The sequence below is a fragment of the Ursus arctos genome, unplaced genomic scaffold, assembly GCF_023065955.2.
Source record: "Ursus arctos isolate Adak ecotype North America unplaced genomic scaffold, UrsArc2.0 scaffold_9, whole genome shotgun sequence".
NCBI classification, from domain to species: Eukaryota; Metazoa; Chordata; class Mammalia; order Carnivora; family Ursidae; genus Ursus; species Ursus arctos.
The window spans coordinates 6,454,564-6,475,815 of record NW_026623111.1 but is presented as its reverse complement, the minus strand read 5'-3'; the positions used below and the strand labels follow the sequence as shown (position 1 = coordinate 6,475,815).

Here is a 21,252-nt window from a genome sequence, read left to right as displayed (position 1 = left end):
TCTGGTTTCACCAGGCAGCTCGGACTCCGGGTGGGTCCCTGTCAGGGGACAGGCAGTTCCATGGGAACTTCCAAAACCACAGTCTTGGCATTCTGTCATAATCTTGAACCTGCCAGTACTCAACTCATTGTCGATGGGACAAAAAGAAACTGGGTCTTGGAAGCAGGGGTCCAGGGATGGAAACGTACTGAAAGCACGCACCAACCCCACCATACCCCAAACCCTTCCTTCCAGAAGGGAACAGGAGAGAACATTGAGGGAAAACGTAATGAAAGCATGCACCAACCCCACCATACCCCAAACCCTCCTTCCAGAAGGGAACAGGAGAGAACATTGAGGGAAAGATGAAGGGCTGCGCTGGAAATCTGGAGAGTTGGGCACGCCCTTACTGTTGACTGGCCAACCCAATGGTCATCATCCACCCCCTCTGTCTCGCCACTTACCTCTAAGGAAACTGAAACAAGTCATAGACTTGCTCTCTGCTCTCCCCTGAAGCTAGGCATGGCCACTCTGGCCAGTGGGATGTGAGGTCAAGACCACTGGGCACTACTGAAAGCTTTTGCTTTCATGATGAAAGGGATGAGAATAAGAAAAGCCTACTCACTGTCCCTCTCCCCTTTATTTCCAGCCTTGAATACAGACGTGAAGGCTGGCGTTCTGGCAGCTACCTTGTAACCATGAAGCAAACAGGATGGGATGAAACACTAAGCCACTGAGAATGGCAGAGCAAAAGCATAGAAAGAGTCTGTTCTGCGGCAACATGTTGGGCTTCTGGAGTCTCGGGTTCAGGAATTAGGCTGAGGTCACAAAGGCAGTAGCTACCTTGGGGTTTGAAGAGCCAGTAAGCAGCAGGGCTATTCTAGTCTGACCCCAGGGCCTGTCCTTGCCTCAGTGCCACTTGGCTCTTGGTAAGAAGAAGATGAAGAGGAAGGTGGACGCTGGACTCCGGCACAGAAGAAAGGTCTGTGGGGAATATGGCTCCAATGGGATCAGAGCCTGTCTCAAAACCTCCAGTCTCCCCGTGCCTGCGGTTTAAGACGTATGCACACTAGTGTCCAGGCACTTAACAGTAGGCCTTGCATGTAGCCGAAGCAGCTAATCCTGGTGATTTGGGAGAGGCATCCTTGAAGCATGCAGAGCTGAGAGAGCACAGGCCCCAGAGGAAGCGCGCTCTGACCCGTCTAACCAAGAGTATGTTTGTCCACCATCTGCCCGCAGGAAAACTGGTACAATTGGGTCCTCAACCCTGCCCTTTCCTCTCCTCTGAGTTTTCACCCCAGCCGACCCCTCTGGGGCTCCCACAAGTGGCTGCAAGCCAAACTTCCCTCGTTTGAACCCTGGCTTCCTTGGACAGCTGCAGAATGACCAGACACACGTGGAGAAGGAAACAGGTGTTTGTCCATCTGCTCACCGCTGTGCTTGCCCAGCTCTATAGATTGTGGCCACCCTGCCCCGGGCATCTGGGAGGCACTGGACAGATCCTTGGACAAACGCAGACAATGCTGTTTGCCTCGGGCTGGCTGCCTTTTCTTTTACTTATAATGCACATAGCTCCCTTTTCTTCTCCTCTTTCCTGGGCCAAACGGCACTGTCCAATCCCAGGCTCACTGAACCCGATGAGATAATGTCCGTACCACCTGCAGCCGGAGCCTGGCGTGCCATGCAAGCTCCCCGTGAGCTGGCAGCCTCCTGCTGGTCTGACCTGGAAATTGTCCTGCAAACTAAAGGCAGACATCACTTCCTCATGCCAGGCTGCCTTTCTCATACTTGGGGCTGATAGCCCGAGACCACAACAAAGACAAGGCTTCCATGAGCCACTTCTAATCTCAGTTTATGTTCTCAGCTCTGCTTGCAGAACTCCTGTTCCTCTAAACCTCACCCTGGGGAAGAGAAAAGGACTCAAACAAGTTCTTAGATCAGGAGAAAAGTCCCAGGACATACTAAAAGCATGGGACAGTGGAATATTGGCTCAAAAGACCAGAAAAAAACAGCAAGTCCAGCAGTGGTAAATTCTGAAACCTTCAGGGCCTGGCAGGAAACGTGAATGAGGAAAGCAGCTCTGGGCCACATTAGGGAGTGGTGGGGTCTGCAGCAAACTCAGGGAACAGCCCCCACTCGGCTCAAGCCCTTTGTTGCATGCACATTTGGGATTGCCAAATCTTCCCATTTTTCTAGAGAATTCTGAATCCAAAACCTGAAGGTGGCGAGTAACTCAAAAATGTTTTAACACTTCACCCTACAAACAACACTGATTAAATCAAGCTCTCTGCCCATCTTGTTCAAGCCTCTCTCTGTCCGGATTAGCAAAGGGGCCCCAAGACAGGGAGAGGCTTGTGTCCAGTCATTCAACAAGCACAGCACCATGTCCCATCCCTTGGAGTTCCCCCAGATGGCAGATCCGGGTGGTAAGTGTCTGGGTGCAAGGCCTAGAGCAGTGCTGTCCAGACACTGATGGTGCAAGACACAGATGTGAGCCACATGCGTGATTTTAGATTTTCTTGCCACCACGTTTTTAAAAGTGGTAAGACAAGGAACAGGTGAAAATGGTCAGGATAATTTCCTCTGAAACCCAATCTATCAAATACGCTATGAGGTCAACATATAATCAATACCAACAAAAATTATCAGTGAGATATTTTACATTCTGTTTGTCATTCTAGTCTCCGAAATCTGGTGTGTATTGTATATTTCCCGCACATCTGGGTTGGAAGCAGCCGCAGCTCAAAGGCTCAGTAGCCACATGTGGCTGGTGGCCGATGTCTGGGCAGCGAGGACGTGGGAAGCAAAGCCAAAGACCTTTTGTGCCTGGAGGGAAACGGGCTCAATGTCCTGAGGCTGTTATTACATAAGTGACAAAAGCAAAGAGAGAGACCCCACCAGCAAAGCCAGGGGGCCACTGCGGTCACAGTGACACTGGAAATGGCAGTGGACTTAAAGGCAACAATCAGAGCCTCAGTTTTCTCATCTGCCGCATGGGCTCATGATCAGATGGCCTCTAAGTGATAGGGTGAGTATGAGAGACGTCCTCACGAGTAACATACATAAAAGAAAGGGCTTTCTACTGGGGCAAATCTACTCCACTCAGCCGGGAGTTTCTGGGTACAGATGAGATGCTCAATGCTCATCGTTGAAAACCTCTTGCCCTGTACCCCAAATGATTCCATTTCTAGGAATTTAACCCAAGCAAATCATCAGAGATGTTCAAAAATATATTTGACCAAAGATATTCATCACAGTATGACTTATAATAGCAACAAAATGTTCAGAAAGATTAAACGTTCAACACCAGGGTCCATGGACTGGCTTGTGTCCGCTCGAACTTCCTCTGCTGAAGCCCCGACCCCCGATGTGACTATATTTGGAGATAGAGTCTCTAAGGGGGTAATCAAGGGTAAGTGAGGTCATAACGGTGGGATCCTAATCCAGTAGGACTGGGGTCCTTTTAAGAGGAGGAAGAGACAGCAGAGCTCAATTTCTCTCCATGAGCATAGAGGCAAGACCTGTGAAGCCACCGCAAGAAGACAGGTGTCTTCAGGCCACCGAAACCAGCCCTGCTGCCACCTTGATCTTGGACTTCCAGCCTCTGGAACCGTGAGCACCGTACGCTTCAGTGGTTCATGCATCCCAGACCAACACAGCGGGGCGCTGGTGAGACCAACTCTGGTAGTGGCGTGCTGGGCAGGCTGGAGAGCCCATGGTGTAGACAAACACGGATGGGAGGACAGGAGAACAATAAAATGAAAAGAAATAGCCGAGCAAGAAGAAAAAGAAAAAAAGGAATAAAAATGATATCTATTCGTGGAAAAAGACTGGCAGGAAGCAGATCATAACCTTAACAGTGGTTACTGCTGGGTGGCGGGCATCTTAGCTCTTGCTGCTATAACCGAACTCAGTTATTTCTCGTGGTTCGGCAGACTGGAAGTCGGGGGTCAAGGTGCCAGCAGGTGGGTTTTGGTGAGAGCTCTGTCCCTGTGCCCTCACATGGCCAGTCTTCTGGGTGTGCAGGGAGAGACACAGAGATCTCTGGCATCTCTTCCTATAACTGCACTGATCCCATGATAGGGGCCCCGCCCTCAGGACCTCATCTAAACCTAATTACCCTCCCAACGTCCTGCCTCCCCAAACCATCACATTGAAAGGTAAGGCTTCAACAGATGAATTTGGGGGAAACACAAACATTCAGTCCATAACACTGGCATTAAGGTGACCCTTAGATCCTACCAGATCTTAACAAGTCTCATCAGTTAAAAAAGAACAGTCCTTAAAGAGCATCTGTACAGTAGATGAAGTGAAACTCACTCCCCAGAACAAACCACGAGTGTTGTCCTGGGGCTGGGAGTGTAGTCCAGCCTCGCCAGGGGGGAGGAAGAGCAGAGCAGACACACTCCTTGCTCTGCAGCATACAAGATGGGACAACCTGAGGGCACCTGAGTGGCTCAGTCGTTTAAGCGATTGCCTTCAGCTCAGGTCATGATCCCGGAGTCCCGGTATCGAGTCCCACATGGGGCTCCCTGCTCAGCAGGGAGTCTGCTTCTCCCTCTGACCCTCTCCTTTCATGCTCTCTCTCAAATAAATAAACTTTTTTAAAAAATAGGACAACCTGGGACAGAAATCCCAGGCCTGCCACTTGCACTCCGGGGAACTGAGGAATGTCTCCTAACATGATGGAACCTGTGGCCACCCCCCCAACCCCAACTCAGAGATTGGCTCTGCTATTATTTTACAGATGAGGAAAACTGAGGATCATAAAGGAAAGTGTCTCAGATGGCAGCGTGAGAATTGAAACCCACATCATCCTACTTCCAGGGCTGCCCCCAGGAAGAGGCGGATGGTGCAGGGTCTCCTCCCCAGGCCACAAGTGAGGGCTTTGCTCGTCGGGAGGGAGGAGAGAGTTGGTCTCATATTTACAACCCAAGCACGATGGCCGTGATGAGTCTATTCCACACATACTCCAAATTCAACAGTGAAGCAATTCCCATGATTTTTACCTTTCCAGTGTTTTGAAAGACTGGATGACATCCTTTGCGTGCCCCCAAAGAAAATACACCTAGGAAATAAAACAAGAAAGAGGCATCGGTGAAAACCATCATTATATTTGCACGCTGAGAAGCTATGAAACTTGCAGAAACAGAATGGGGAGATATTGGGGGCATCAGTGACCTCCCATCCCAAGTGTGCCAAGTCGCCTGGTTCATCTCAGGTGGCAGTGCCATCCCCCAGCGGGGACTGTGCTCCTCCGGGAGCCTGGGGGTGATAACCGAGTGAGGCTTCCAGGCTTGGGAGGAAGAGCAGCCAGGACAGGTTGAAGCTGTCAGAGGGGATGGGGCTCGGGGAGCGACAGCCTGCCTGCCATGATCCCCGTTATCCTGATTCTATCACCTGTCTTAGCTCCCTCTAAGACCTATCCACTGAACAGTTCCTACACCAGTGGCCTGAAACCGAATTTTGCACGCAGATTGATTCAGACTGGTCCTTCATTTCCCCGTGTGCCATGCGCCACCCAGGGCCCTGCCCACGCAGCCACGAGCCACAGCACAGGGCAAGGACCGGTGGGGGAGGCTGGTGTGGGACCTGTGCACGAATCCCTGGGCAAGCTGGGGTACCTGTCTCCAGGTGTTTCCCCTTCCATGCAACGGGGATGATAACGGAACCTGCCTTGAAGAGTATTGTGATCAGTCAAACAAGCTCACCCACGTCAGGTACTTAGAACGGTGCTTGGAGTGGGCGCGTTTTCAGTCCACGCTCTCCACGGGCAACCTACTCGCTCGCTGGCACTGACTGATCGCCTCCTACGTGTCTGCTATTATTTGAGCTCCCAAAACATTTTGGGCTTTATTTCACACACAAACACACACTGAGCACCTGTCACATACCAAACACTGCTGGACACTTTATAAATTTGTCTCATTCAATCTTCATTGCGCAATTAAGTGCTATCAAAAGAAAATCAGATAACACAGAAGAAAATTCACTAACACATCCTCTCTCTTCCACATTGTTTTACCTAAGACTTACTGGCCAGCTCTGAAAACACTTTCAGGGCACGGTCCTGAAACATCTGGCAACTTAAGACACAGAGAGCAGTGGCTCCTGGTGGTGATGACATTCAGCCCAACGATGGGGAAGCAGTTCAGTAAAAGGATTTCTCAGTGATTTCCAAGGTCCTACTTCATCGATACTTTCATAAAGACTACATAGCAATACAAAAAAGTTTGTAATTTTTTAAGTGAAACTTTAGAATAGAAAATTCTGTCCCTTCTCTGTAGAAACTTCTACAAGAAGGTACAGTGGAGTACGAGGAAGGGAGAGAACACAAAAACAGCAACAAATGTTTCAGTTAATGGGCTTACAGATACATCGTTATTCTCTTTTCCAATTTTTTCTGTCCAATTATATTTTTTAAAATCAATATCTTTTAATTACCGTGTAATCCAGCAATCCCACTTCTGGGTGTACATCCAATGGAATTGAAAGCAGGGTCTCAAAAAGATATTTGTACACCCATGTTTACAGCAACATTAAGAGCCAAAAGGTGAAAGCGACCCAGGTGTCCATCGATGGAGGAATAAACAGAATGTGGTCCATCCATACGATGGAATATTGCTCAGCCTTTAACAGGAAGGAAATCCTGATGCATGCTACAACATGGACGGAGCTTGAAGACAAGAAGGTCAGGGAAACAAAGCCGGTCACAAGAGGACAAATACTATATGATTTCCCCTTATTTGGGGGTACCTCGAGTGGTCAAATTCATAGAGACAGGAAATAGATTAGTGGGTGCCAGGGACTGGGGAGGAAGGAATCAGTAGTTAGTGTCTGATGGGGATGGAGTTTTAATTTTGCAAGATGAAAGAGCTCTGGAGATGGGTTGCACAATCGTGTAAATACACGTAACACTCCTGAACTGCAGCTATGACAGCAAATGTTGTTATACGTACGTTAGCACAATTTTAAAATAAATACCATATTGTTTTCAAAATGCTGTCTTTCATTCCCCAGTCATCTAGTGTAGCGAAGGCATGTAGTTAGTGACCACTAGGTACAGAACACTTGATGAACTGGCTGATAAAAGGCCTTAAATTAGGAAGATAGAGACCTGCAACCCACGAAGTGCAGAGTGATATTTTGAAAACTCACATCTGTTTAGGTCATTCCTCTGCCTAAAGCCTTCAATGGCTCCCCATTGCCCTCGGGATCAAGTTCAAGCTCCTGAGTGGCTGTCAGCCTTGACCCAGTGCTCACTGCAAAGTGTTTTGTTTGTTTGGTTGGTTGTGGGGGGTTTTTTGGGGTTTTTTTTAAAGAATTTTTATTTTGTTATATTAGTCACCATACAGTACATCCCCAGTTTTTGATGCAATGTTCCATGATTCACTATTCGCGTATAACACCCAGTGCTCAGTGCAAAGTGCTTTATACACAGTCACACTTTTAATCCTCACAACAACCCAAAGAACTAGGCCCTTTCCAGGTGAGACTCGTGAGGCCCAGAGAGGTTAAGCAATTTGCCAGAGCTCACATTGCTGGTATGAGCCAGAGACAGGTCGTCTGACCAGAGTCTGTGCCCATAAGCCCTCCACCAAACCATGGCTCTGTCTGTGCCCATCGCCCCAGCCCGCCTCCCCACACAGACCCACACATCTTCTCCCCGTCATGTGGGAAGACCACACAACCCCCAAATGTCCTCTTTTAATGTCTCTGACACACCACACCCCTCTCTCATTGACAGCTCTGGGGCTCTTCCTGGCAAACACCACCCCTCACCCCAAAGCTGGCGAGAGTTCTCCCTGGTGCTCTTGCATCACTGGGGGACTTCGGTCAAAGCATCGAGCCCCCACGTTGTCACTGTCTGTGTTTATGAATTTCTCCCCATCTGACTGACACCTCCATAGGGCTCAGAACACAGTTCTTCACCCTTGCACTCCCAGTCCTGGGAACAGTATTTGCTGGATTCAGAGAGAAGGCAGGAAGGCAGGAAAGACAGGAGGGAGGAAGGGAAGTTAATTCTTTCTGGTCTCACTGGGCTCTCCACATTGTCACTGGTATCACTATAAGACTCTGTCACCATGGGATTTGACTCCCCTGAAATAAATAGCCAGTAAATGAATTGTCAGTGCTTCCAGGACAAAACACCACAGATTGGGTGGCTTAAAACCACAAAAATTTATTTGCTCACCGTCCAAGAGACCAGAGTCCAAAATCAAGGTGTGAGCAGGCTCGGTTTCTCCTGAGGCCTCCCCCTCTGGCTTGTGGCTGGCCGTCTTCCTCCAGCGTCCTCACATGGTCTTCCTTCTCTGTGAGTCTGTGTCCTAATCCCCTCCTCTTATAAAGAAACCAACTCTATTGGATCAGATCCATCCATATGACGTCATTTAACCTTAATTGCCTCCATAAAGACCCTATCTCCAACTACGGTGTGTCAGTGACCCTGAGGAGTGACCGTAATGGCACAGGGTTTCTTTCGGGGGTGATGAAAATGTTCGAAGATTGATTGTGGTGATGGTTGCACAACCCCATGAATATACCAAACCACTGACTCATACACTTGAAAGGGGTAAATTGTGTGGTGTGTGAATTACAGCTCAATAAAACTCAATAAAATATATTCATATCCCCCCCACAAGACTTTGCTGGTAGACTCAAGCTTGGCACAATTCCCTGACTCTCTGTTACCAGTTCTACCTCATAGGATTCCCACAAAGACGGCCAAGGGGACAGAGAGACCCATTTTACAGTGGAGCAGCTGAAAGACTGAGCCTCAGAGAAGGAGGCAAGCCCACTTCATGCTGCCCCCCCCAGCGCATCCCATTTCACATCCACCCCGGGATGCACTCAACAGAAGCCAAGGCAACATGAACAATCACGGTAGGCTTTACCTGCAACAGAGTATGAACTGCATGTGTGACAGGGAACACTCCTTCGGTGGCTGATAAGCATTCGGAAAATCCAACGAAGTACCCAATTTTAAGGCATCCCAGAATGATGGTAATGGCCGCAAACAATGTGATACTACCTAAATCCGGGGGTGGAGGGGGGAGAGAGCATAGACACACACACATATAAGTGTTGACATGCACGGATGGCGTTTCAAAATCAACCACATTAAAGCCTCCCATATACGGTCAAATGACTTGTACGAGCTGCCAAGACCATTCGGGGAGGAAAGGGCAGTCATTCAACAAATGGCGCCAGGAGAGTGGCTATGCGATCGCAGAAGGATGAAGTTTACCTTACCTTACACTGCGTACGAAAATTAACTCCAAATAAATCAAAGACTGGAATGTCAACCCTAACATTATAAAACTCGTAGGAGAAAACGTAGAGGAAAATTTTTACAGTGTTGGGCTGGGCAGTGATTTATTGGATATGACACCAAAGACACAGCAACCAAAATAAAGATGGATAAATTGGACTACGGCAAAATGAACAAGCTTTTGGGTGTCAGAGGACACTAGCAGCCCACAAAGGGGAAGAAAATATTTGCAGACCATGTATCTGGTAAGGCGTTAGTATCCAGAGTCTACAAACAGCTAAAATTCAACAACATCCAATAAAAAAACCAATTAAAAATCAGCCAAGGAGTTGAATAGATATTTCTCCAAGAAAGACATATAAATGGCTAATTAACACATGAAAAGATCCCCCACATCACTCATCATCCGGGAAATGCCAATCGAAACCACAATGAGGTATCACCTCACAGCTATCAGGATGGCTGCTATGGGGGGGGAGGGAAGGTGAGAGAAAGAAAGGAAAGAATTGAAAAATAAATAACAAATGTTGGCAAGGATGTGGAGAAGTGGGAACCCGTGTGCACTGCTGATGGGAATGGAAAATGGTGCAGCCACTGCGGAACACAGACGGCTGTTTCTCAAAAAATTAAAAGCAGTATTTCCACATGATCCAGAAATTCCACTTGTGGGTATATCCCCCAAAGATCAAATAGAGACAGAAAGGAGAGTGCTGGGTGCCAGGGGCTGGGGGAGGGGAGAATGGCCAGTCGCGGAAAGGGTACAGAGTTTTAGTTTTGCAGGATGAAAGACTTCCAGATATACATTGTCATAATGTCAACATACTTAATGCTACTGAATGTTACACTTACGAACAATTAAGTCAGAAAACTTTATGTTATGTATGTATGTGTATAAATATGCAATTAATTAGATAAACACAATTAATTAATATACACAATTAATTAATAAGACAGTATTGTGTCCTGTTTATCATTGTTCCCACCTAATGCATATCCTGGGGTCTGACAAATGATACACATTCAATAAAGATTGGCCAAATAAACAGAAGGTCTCTAGAAGCTTCTCCCCCCAAAAAAGATCAATCTAAGAGGGCCACTGCTACGCTCAAAAATCTCAGTTCTCTAATCTGAAAATCCTGCTCTCGAGAGAATAAAGGTAAGGGGCATACGGGTATTCAGGAACTCTCTGTACAACCCTTGCAACTCTTCAATAAATCTAAAAATTTCCAAAATAGAAAATATCTTTTTTAAAACTGATGGGAAGGGGGGGTCCATCATAGTGGCATGGAAAGGGCCCACGCTAGGGAAAGTGAACAAAGGAACCCTCCTTTGATGGTGCATTGGGCATGGTTTCGACCAAACAATAAAAGCAAACAAAAGATATGCATATGAAAAAAGACGGGGAAGGAATATCCAAAATACATTAAAAGGAAACGTTAACAAATGAAAATATTAGCAAGAAAAACACAGTGATTTTGGAGACTTGATCAACGTCAAAGTTCCTAATCCTTCTCCTGAGCCAACGCTGACCGCCATTCACACGTTCTCTCCCACGAACGGGAGGAAACTGGATCGTGGGTGACATGCATTGCGGTGAGAGAGAGAGGACAGACTCCTAACACCGAGCTATAACGTTACAGCTCCAGCCCAAGAAGCCTCCGGTGAAAAGTAATGCAATCACCTGGCTCCTTTCCATTGCTCAAAGCCTTATAGAAACAACTCTAAGTCACATTTTTTTTTTCATCCTGGAAAGCCCCCAGTGAAATAAAAAACTTAGTAAGAGTGGAGATTCGATCCGAGGGCTTTGAAATGGTTTGACAAACGCACAGCTCGTGTTGGTTACAGAGGAAATAGCAAGATGAGGTGAGGCAGCCCGGCTGGTGCGACAAGAACAGAGGTGGTAGCCCTGGGGACCCGGGCGCTGGTCCAGGCTGTGCCACCGATGGCATGTGTGAGTTCAAGCGAGTGACCTCCCTGCTCCTAGCCTCAGTTTTCCCAGCTAGAAGATGAGACGGGTCCTCAGCACGGTTCTCAAACTTGAACTAGCATCAGAATCACCTGGAGGGCTTGTTAAAACAGAGCCGGCAGGGCTCCACCCCCAGAGTTTCTGATTCCGTAGGTTGGGGTGGAGCCCACAATTTGCATCTCTAACAAGTTCCCAGGTGGGGCTGACACGTTGATCTGGGACCCTGCCTTGAGAACCACTGGTCTAGAACATCCCGGTCACTGACGTTTCAAGAGGTATGATAAATACACCGTATGCCTTCTCACCGTGTTGAAGTCCTTCCTTCCTTTATCCAGCCATTTATTTGTAGAACAAATATTTTGGGGACTCCTACTATGCATGTGGCATTTTGCCAGGAGCTCAAAGGTAAACAAACAAGACTGCCGGAGAAACAAAAATACACATGTGTAATATTGCATAAAATTGGGGTGTGTGCAAAAATATAATAGAGGTGCAAGCTGGCGCCAGACTTCTCAGCTGCAGCCTGGGAAACTGGAAGCCAGTGGAAGAGCAGCTCGAGTCCCCCTCAAGGGAAGGACTGCAGCTCTAGAACCCAATTTCCAGCCAAGATGCCGCCTGCTTGTCAGGGCGAAAGACAGAAAGAGATTTGAAGACGGGCAAAATATAATTCATCCCACAACTGTTTGTTGAGCCCCGACTGTGGTCCAGCCCCTGTCCTAGCCGCTGGAGGTGTAAAAGGGGCAATAAAATAAAGTGTCTGCTGTCGGTGAGTTTAACACTCTCGTGGGGAAGACAGAGAGTAGAGGAGGGGGGATGTCACCCACATGATTCATCTGACAAAGGGCTTTAGCTGAACAGCCAGTGAACTGGGGGACAGTCCTCATATTGGGGAAGATGACTAGGAGAGGGAACAATGGTGAGCAATAAACTTAGCAAAAGATTGGAGAGGATGATGGATGTATACTGGAAGGAGGGAGGGAGAGAGGGTCTAAGATGGCAGGAGGGATGGGTGGATGGGTGGGTTGGTGAAGAGTCCAGTAGATATAAATAAATTATAAATAAATTAATAGGAAATAAAAATACGATAAGAGAAATTAAATTCAAATGGACAAAGATAAACCCACTGGAGGGACACCTGGGGGGCTTGGTCGGTTAAGCACCTGTCTTCGGCTCAGCTCATGATCTCAGGGTCCTGGGATCCAGCCGCCTGTTGGGCTCCCTGCTCAGCAGGGAGTCTGCTTCTCTTTCTGCCTCTGCAGCTCCCCCTGCTTGTGCTCTCTCGCTCTCCCTCTCTCTCTATCTCTCTCAAATAAATAATAAATAAAAACCTTTGATAAAAAATTAAAAATAAAAGAAAGAGAGGCAAATGTATTTCACAGATCTCATCTCAGTGGAGCAGAGAGTAAGTGGGGTGATCTTGGAGCAGGCAGCGATGTACCTTGCTGGGGGAAATGTTTGGTATTTCTTTTGGGGGGCGGATAAGAACGGAGTAATATGCATCTGATTGTGAGAACGAAGAAAGGAAAGACAGTCATTAATTTAACAGAAAGACACAATAAAATGTTCGAGTGCTCTGGAAAGCAAATGTGTGCAAAATGAAAATGAGGGGAACAATATGTAAAAGAAATCATTATAATCATCATAAAGAAAAATGGGAGCAAAGTCAAGCATATAAACCCTTACAGTGAATGAGAATGATCTAGATCTCCCAATAATTAGACAGCAAGGATGGGAATGTCGAATCAAAAAAAAAAAAAACCAAAACCTAGCTCTATCTCTTTTATGAATCACACTTTTCACTTGTTGGCAATGGCAGAAAATCAAGGGGTGGACAAAGAGGCAATGCGACTGAAGGGAAAGCAGGAATGGCACTATTGATGTCAGACCGTATGGAATTTAAGTGAAATGAAATAAATGGGATAAAGAATCCCTTCACCTTCATCATCACACATGAAACAGAAGATATAATGTATGAGGAAGATGTAATAGTCCCTTGTGTGCTAAATAAAATAGGTTTTACCTTGCTACTTATTTTTTTAAGATTTATTTATTTATTTTAGAGAGAGCGAGAGGGAGTGCAAGCATGTGAGTAGGGGGAGGGGCAGAGGGAGAGGGAAAGAAAGAATGTCAAGTAGACCCCCGCTGAGCACGACGTGGGGCTCAATCCCACAACTCTGAGATCACCACCTGAGCTGAAATGAAAAGTCCGATCTGATGCTTAACTGACTGAGCCATCCAGGCGCCCTCCACGTGCTACTTTAAAGAGATAAAATGGAAGATTCCAAAACTAGACAGATCTGGGAAGATGGAACATAAGGGCACAGAAGAATTAAGTCACATAACCAATAAACTTGGTTTTATAATATTCCTTTGCACACCTCAAAAAGAGAACATATAATTTTGGATGTCAATGGACTATCGACAAAAATTGAGTAAGCGGATTGCCTCCCTCATAGGGCAGTAGAGGAAGGAGATTAAATGAGTCACTATATGAAAAGCACCTAGAGCAGTGCCTAGCATGTAGGAAATCCTATAAACAGACGCTTTCATCATTATCTTCACACTCAACCACAAAGAACAATTTAATGAATTAGAACCAATTAGAAAGTTCCCCAGCCACATCACTTGAGACTAATCCTATAAGGTCTCATGTTGGCAGAGGGAGACACCCCCCCCCCCCGTGCGTTAGGCACCCAAGTCCCCCCTAGGAGTCTGGAATCTTGAACCACAGGCTCTTAGATGTAGAAGGTCCCATAAGGTCAGTCTACAACCCCCCATCTATGCAAGAAAGCTTCCCAGTGCCTCATGATTAGCGGCCAATGGGGCTCCATCTGGATGTGCCCAGGGCTGGGAGGCTCCCCATCTCTCAAAGTACACCCTTCCATCACCGGCTGGAGCTTATATTAGAATGTTCTTCCTTACAGGGAACTGCGGTCAGCCTCCTGGAACTGCCGATCTCTTCCCTGGAGATTCTGTCAGCATTCACTCATCCATCCATCCGTCCATCTGTCCATCCGTCCCCCTTGATGATTCAGTAAATACCAGCTACCACTTGTTACATGTCAGGCACCGTGCTGGGGGCTCAGGATATATTGGGGGGCACATTCAGATAGAGGCTCTGCTTCCGAGAGCCCACTGTCTGGTTACCAACGAAGTGAACAACACAATATCCTGCTTGATGAGGATTAAGAAAAAAATGTAGGGTCCTCTGAGAACATACGACCTGGGAGCCACACGTGGTCTGAGGGGATCAGGAAAGGCTTCCCTAAAGAAGTGACTCTGTTTTCTGGAAACCAAAGGATGGCCTGGAGCTCATGGGAGTGAAGCTGCCTCATTTTCTACCCTGCTACATCCTCTCTCCTCTGGACTCAACACCCTTGTGTTCCTCTCCGGGGCCCCCTCTTCTACAGGTGTCCGTGTGATGCTCAAAGGGGGGCAAGGTACTCCCCACATGCAGGATGACTTCCTTTCCAACGAATGCCAAACCAGCATCAGCGTTTCGGGCAGCCCCATCATCTTACCGATGCTGAACTCCTGGCATTGTGTTTACATTTTCTATCAGACAAAAAAAATCTCATCCAAAAAAAAATATGCAAGAAAAAGCATGCAGTTAGGCAAGAGTCCCTCACAGTGACCCCAGGCTGGGTTTTGGGGACCGCTGCTCTCCTTCCTGAGGGAATTGCTTAAAAACCCCTGAATGTTGATCTGTTCCACAACTTCACTGGCTGTCCCTGTTATGTATTCTGTGTATTCTTTTTTTCATTTTTTAATGACTTTTAAGTTTTTTTTTTTTTCTTCTGGACTCCAGTGAAAACAAAAGACCTTTCTCTGGGGACTCCTCCGTAAATCCCCATGCCTGCACTGTCGGGCTACTTTTCTGCCCCCCACTTGCCCATCATAGGCTGATCATTTATTTCATAATCAGACATTTCTCTTACTATGTGTCAGAGACGTCTAAGCATTTTATATATTAACTCACTGAGTCTCATAACAACCCCGTGACCGGTGGCATCATCATCCCCATTTTACAGACAAGAAAATGGAGGCCGAAGTAGAGCTACACGTGCTGGGTGGGGGCGTGCTCTTAGCCGTCATGCTCTGCGGCCCCTCACTGTCTGCATCGCCCTCTCCCTCTCCCGCATCCCTCCGTGCAGGGCCACACCTGATGGTCCTGCCATCCCCAGAGCCCAGCCAGTCCGGGGAGCTCACCCCAGGCTGTCGAACAAAACCGGATCAACAGTTCTGCCCAATCACCACAAAAGTTTCCATGCTGTGCACCCGGCTCCCTTCGCTGTTGCTCTCTGCGAGTCCCCAAGGTCCTTCTGCTCAATGAAGAAGACAGAAAGCAAAAAGGAAAGAGACTTTTGCCTCCTCTGACACCTGCTGATATCATGTCATCTGCCTTGAAGCAAGGAGCTCAGCCCTCTTCTCTTTCTCACTCTGTTCAAACATGTCCGGTGATGGGGAGCTCAGCCCTCCTCCTGAAACCCAGCTTCCGGGGCTGGTAAATGGGGGTGATGACACCCACCTCGAGAGTGGCTGTGAAGCTGAAAACATGTGATATTGAAACCTGCTGAGTGAAAGAAGCCAGTCACACAGATGACAGACCACGTGATTCCATCCGGAGGAAATGTCCGGACTGGACAAATCCAGAGACAGGAAGTGGACGAGTGATGGCCGAGGGCCAGGGGGGCGTTAGAGGTCGAGGGGATGACAGTTAAAGGGGTCAGGGCTTCTTTTCGAGATGGTTGAAGTGTTCTCCAACTGACAGCGGGTCTGGTTCCACTTCTCTGTGAATAGACTACAAACCTTTGACTCCTGCACTTCAAATGGGCGAATTGTAGAGCATACGGAGTTTATCTCAATAAAGCTATTTTAAAAAGAAGAAGGAAGAATGTCTGGGACACACTGATGTGGGGCTTGCTCTCCCTGTGGCAGAGACAACAAGGAGTGTGTGGAGAGACGCTATGTCTGCAGAAGAATGAGGCTGTGAAATTAAGGTGAACGTGCATTCTGAGCAGGGACAGCAAAGTGAAGTCCAGACCGCTGTTCATGAGCTTGCACCTGCTGCAAAGTCAGCAGGGTGGGTGCGATCCCCGGGACCCACCCGACAGCTCCCCCGTGATGGCATCCATGGTTCTGCGATCCTGGCGTCATCCCTGGTGGTTTCTCGGGAGTTGTGACTGCACTTCCAGATTGTGGGACCCCCCGAGGGTCCAGACTGTTGCATCTCTGTGTCCTACATGTAGCTTTTGCCCTTCCCCTCGTCCCCCTTTGTTTCTCTCTGCCCTCTTCACACACACACACGTGGACCCATCTCTTTTACCGACCTTCACTTACTTACGGGGGGGACAGCCTGTTTCCCAAACCCGTCATCATGTTCCCGACATTTATGTCTACAGCCACCACCCCTAGGCTGGTCTCACATAAGCAGCTCACCTCTGCCCCTTCACTTCCAGTCCCTTAAGGGACAATGAGCATAGTGCTGTGCCCAGTTCCAGGGCTGGCATGCTAGACAGCGGTGTAATGTATCATATGGGTGTGTCTCATTCTAAGGAAAAAGTACTACGTAAAAATCTGATCTTATAAAAGGAGTAAATTTGGGGGTGATTACTCACAAGCATTAAAAAAATCACTGTGACAAATAATTGAGACAATGCTTCTAACTTACGTGCATTCTGAAGTTTCTTGATAAACACCTGTTATTCTTATTGGCGTTGTTCCCATAAGTTTGTGTTAATAACACTTCACTGGACAAACTGAGGGCCTCAAAGGGGAGGGGGGTGGGGGAATGGGATAGGCTGGTGATGGGTAGTAAGGAGGGCACGTATTGCATGGTGCACTGGGTGTTATACGCAACTAATGAATCATCGAGCTTTACATCGGAAACCGGGGATATACTGTATGGTGACTAACATAATATAATAAAAAATCATTTAAAAAAATTAAAAAAAAAATAATAACACTTCGCTGGGCTTGACACAGAGCAGTAACAACAATGAAATCCTACCACTGGGAGGTGAGCCACTGCAGTCTTTTAAGGGGCTAGAAACAGACCAGAAACAGGACCCTGGTAATTCACCAGACGACCCAGCTATTCCATGGGCTTGCGTGTCACCGCGCCCACGGGGCTGGCACAAGATATCCAGGCTGCTGTCGTTCCTTCCAGAAAATAAAAAAATCAGTCTCCTTCCTTAGCAAACAGAGGAGCTGGACTAATAATCCATCACTTCTACTAACATTTTTAATAGGTCAATATTTTTTGTTCCAAAGGAAGTTTTCACTTTCTCACACCCAGTAGGTGGAACAGAATATTTTCTGCTCAAAGAAATGCCTCACAGCCCATACCAAGACCCAGAAACTTTCTCTGGAAACTGTTAGTGCCCCGAATTCCACAGGCTGGCTCTTTCTCAGAGCCCCAGACTTCTAAGGCTGTCACAGAAGCCAGAGCTAAGTCAAACCTGTCTTTCCAGCTATGCTTCCAGGGAAAACCTCAGCCCTAGCTGGGGCTGAAGCGTTCCCTTGGCACCCCAACGTTCTTTCCTCTCTGGACAATTAGCCTCTGGCTTCTTTGATGAAATACAGCTCATTTACAGGGATCATAGTGCTTTGCAAACTGTGTTCACCTGATGCGGCTCTCCCAGCTCTTCCCTGAAAAGCAACTGGGATTCTCATTTTACTGATGAGGAAGCAGGGACTCAGAAGGTGAAGTTCCTCGAGCTGGAACATGGAGCCAAACCTCCAGGGCCAGCACTATTTCCATTATCCACATACCTCATTCGAATGGTTATGTTATCATGATTGTTTAAACAGCCACCATTTACTGAACACCTACTATGTGCTCTCACTATATTGCCACATTCATTCTATCACTACTTCGTGTCCAACAGATATCTCCAAAGTAACATGCCCATGAGAGGAAACTTGATCCTGCGTCCCCACCAGTGCTCCTCCCTCTGCCTTCCTAATCTTGGGAACTGGTACCACTATTCACCCACTGACTCGGATCCCAATGCTTGGAGTCTTCCTGGAAAGAGGGAGAGAGAGGAGGAAGAGAGAGAGGAAGAGCAGGGGAGGGAGGGGTGGAGGAGGGAAGGGGCAAGGATAGCGGGAGAAGGGAATGGGGAGGAGTGAAGGAGAAAGGAACTAATGGAGCAGGAGGGAGGAAGGAGGAAGGGAAGAAGGATGGAGGAGAAAGGAAGTGAGGAAGGGACAAAGAAGGGATCCTTCCACTATAGGAAAGCAGAGGTCAAAAACCTGTGTGTGTAACAGCTTTTAGCCTGTGTAAATCCCACTCCACGAAGCAACATCTCATGCCTATTGTTTTTTTTTTTTAAGATTTTTATTTATTTATTTAAGAGAGAGCATGAGTGGGGCAGGGGGAGAAGCAGACTCCCACTGAGCAGGGAGCCTGACGTGGGACTTGATCCCAGGACCCTGGGATCATGAGCTGAGCCCGAGGCAGACGCTTAACCAATGGAACCATCCAGGCGCCCCCTGTTTGTGTGTTTGATATGGTGCCGGGTTCCCCGCCATTCAGTCACAAAACCATGAACCTCCCTAAAACAACTGTTTTCAGAACAGGAATTTGGGCCAGCCCAGAGTTGTGGCCAGTTTTTCCGAAGGCAAGGTGAACTAGACACAGTCTCTGAGCCTAAGAACCCAAAATCTCCTCCAGATCCAAGGAGTCATGATACAAGGTGGAAGCTGACAAGGAGCGAAACACTCTCCACAGACAGAGACATGGAAGCGGGTGGGAGGGAGGAGTAGCTCCCGCCAGGCGGGGTGGGGAAGGTGGCCCCCAGCCGGACCTTTGTAGGGGTGTAGGTGGGAAGGGGAACGGATGTGCGCTGGGCACCCAGCCAGCAGTCACTCTCCCTCTGTGGAAACTCAGAGGGTGAGCAGATCGAGTCACATGCCCAAGGTCATGCAAGGACAAGGAAAGGGAGATTTAAATTCAGACCTCTAGAGAATTCAGGTAGAGACGTGTGATGAACCCAGACTGAGATGAACCCAGCCTTTCTCAGAGAGCCGCTTTCTCCACCACACACTCTCGACTCCCTCCTCCCCTGGACTCCACCATGTTTGTCTCCCTTTCAAGAGCAGAGACACTCCTGACAGAGGAGAACCTTCCATCTTGACAATGTTTCAGTCAGTCTGTTGTGAGTACCTAGCAAGTGCTTCTACCCTCCACTGTCCCAGTGTTGACCCAGTTCTCCATGACTCCATTGGTCCCAACTGCATGCTCGTACCTGCTCTTAGGATCTACTCTACCCCAGACCCGGAGCTGGCTCTAGGAATAAGAGAGGAGCACCACAGAGCTCCCCTGGGGGAGTGGGGGGAGGGGACAGAAGTATCAACTACCCAGGGCACCGTGAGGGGTGGAGGAGTGGGGTCAGCACCACAAAGAGCAGGGGGAATCAGAGAGGCATCGCAGGGGAGGACCGAGTGAGGCCTGAGCCCTGTCTTGGAAAGCAGGGCGAGGGGAAGGTGCTGCAGGAGGAAGGAACAGAATATGCAAAGGCCTGGAGCTAGGAAACCTTGCACCCGGGAACTAAAAGCCTTTCAGACTGGAGCACAGAAGGAGGGCAAAGGAGAGGATAAAACGGGAGGCCCTCTGGGGACTGGTCTTAGAAGGCCAGGAAGGCCAGGGTAGGGAGCGTGGTCTCCCTCGTGGGGTCGGGGAGCCGCTGCGGGAATTTGGGCCAAGGAGAGACGGGAACAGGTTTGTAGCTGCAGACGGAACGTGTGACAAGAGCCCGAGGGCAGGGAGTGGAGGCTACTGCACCAAACCAGGCTTAACGGCGAGAAAGAGAGAAGGAGGGAGGAGGGGAGAGCCCGACGCGCTGCCGGGAGACTCACCGCGGAGCCAGCGCGCGCCGGCGTGCGTGTCCTTGGGGCGGATGAGGCGGCGGTGCGCGGAGCTGCGGACCACGTACCACAGCATCCAGAGCAGCTGCAGCAGCATGAGCGCCGTGAGGAAGCAGAGCAGGGCGCTCTTGCCCACGCCCGAGGCGTGCACGGCCCAGGCCAGCAGGAGCAGCAGCCCCGCCACGAACACGATCAGCCCGTACTGGCTGCTCAGCGCCTCCGCCAGCTTCTGCGGCACGCTGGCGCGGACGGCGCCCCGCCGACGGCCCGCGGACTCCGGGGACCCCGCCGGACCCGACGACCCCCTGCCCGGGGCGCTGCGAGCCGCCTGGGGAGAGGCGGGCGCCCCCTGGCCCTCGGGCATCGTGCGGTGACCCGCCCGGACTCTGGTTCCGAGAGCCGCTCCGGCCCGGCCCCCACCTGCTGCTCCGACCCCTGCCCTCGCCCTGACGCTCTCTGCCAAGCAGCCCCCCTCTCCCGATCCTCGCCGACCCCTGCCCGTCCCGCTTCTGCCCCCCTGCCCTCGGTCAAGGTGCACACCGGTCCGCTGACCACCGTCCCCCACCCGCTGACCCGCGCTGACCCCGGCTTCGTCCTTGCGCTCCTGAACGCGCACTGCCCACTGCCCCCGACTCCGCAAAGCCCGGTGCAGCGCTCCCGCCCACTCCGCGACCCACGCGGACCGCTCCCCGCCCCTGACGCCTGGGACCCGGGCCAGCCCTCCTGCGACGTCCGCGAGTCCTCCTGCTCCCCTGCCCGCGCCCTGCCCTCCTGTCCGCTGCGCCGACGCCCGCCCACCTAGCCCTACCAGGGCTTCGCGGAAATTGGCCGGCGATAGGTGGCTCCCTTCGGCTCCCGGGGTGGGGGTAAGGGGCGAGGGGTCACCCAGAGCCCGCGGGTGGGAGTAGGCACGGGGGGGGGCGTGGCTGCGGTCCCGCGGGGCGCCCCGGGGATCCGCAGGTGCAAGCCCTGTTCAGGCTGCCCCAGAGCCCCTGAGTCGTGGACCGCAGAGGTCCAGGTGAGCCTGGAAGTGTTCCTGTGCGTGAGTTTTGTTTGTCGTTCTGGCCTCCACCCTGCGTATTTCTGCGGTATGTTTTCTCTGTGCGGGTCTCTCTGTGTCTGGCCGACTGTCTTTGGGGTGTGTCTGCTTGGGGTGGGGAGGGGA

At 49.6% G+C, this 21,252-nt stretch overlaps 1 protein-coding gene across 1 annotated transcript in view; it reads right to left on the bottom strand.

Moving 5' to 3' along the window:
* Positions 1-20,451, bottom strand: part of OTOP1 (otopetrin 1) — a 28,039-nt gene extending 7,588 nt beyond the window's left edge. The window contains exons 1-3 of the mRNA XM_026514400.2: positions 20,079-20,451; positions 8,874-9,010; positions 4,989-5,047 (exon numbers count right to left, since the gene is read on the bottom strand). Coding sequence (XP_026370185.1) covers positions 4,989-5,047; positions 8,874-9,010; positions 20,079-20,451 — 569 coding nt within the window. The remainder of the gene's footprint in view (positions 1-4,988; positions 5,048-8,873; positions 9,011-20,078) is intronic.
* Positions 20,452-21,252: the final 801 nt, after the last annotated feature.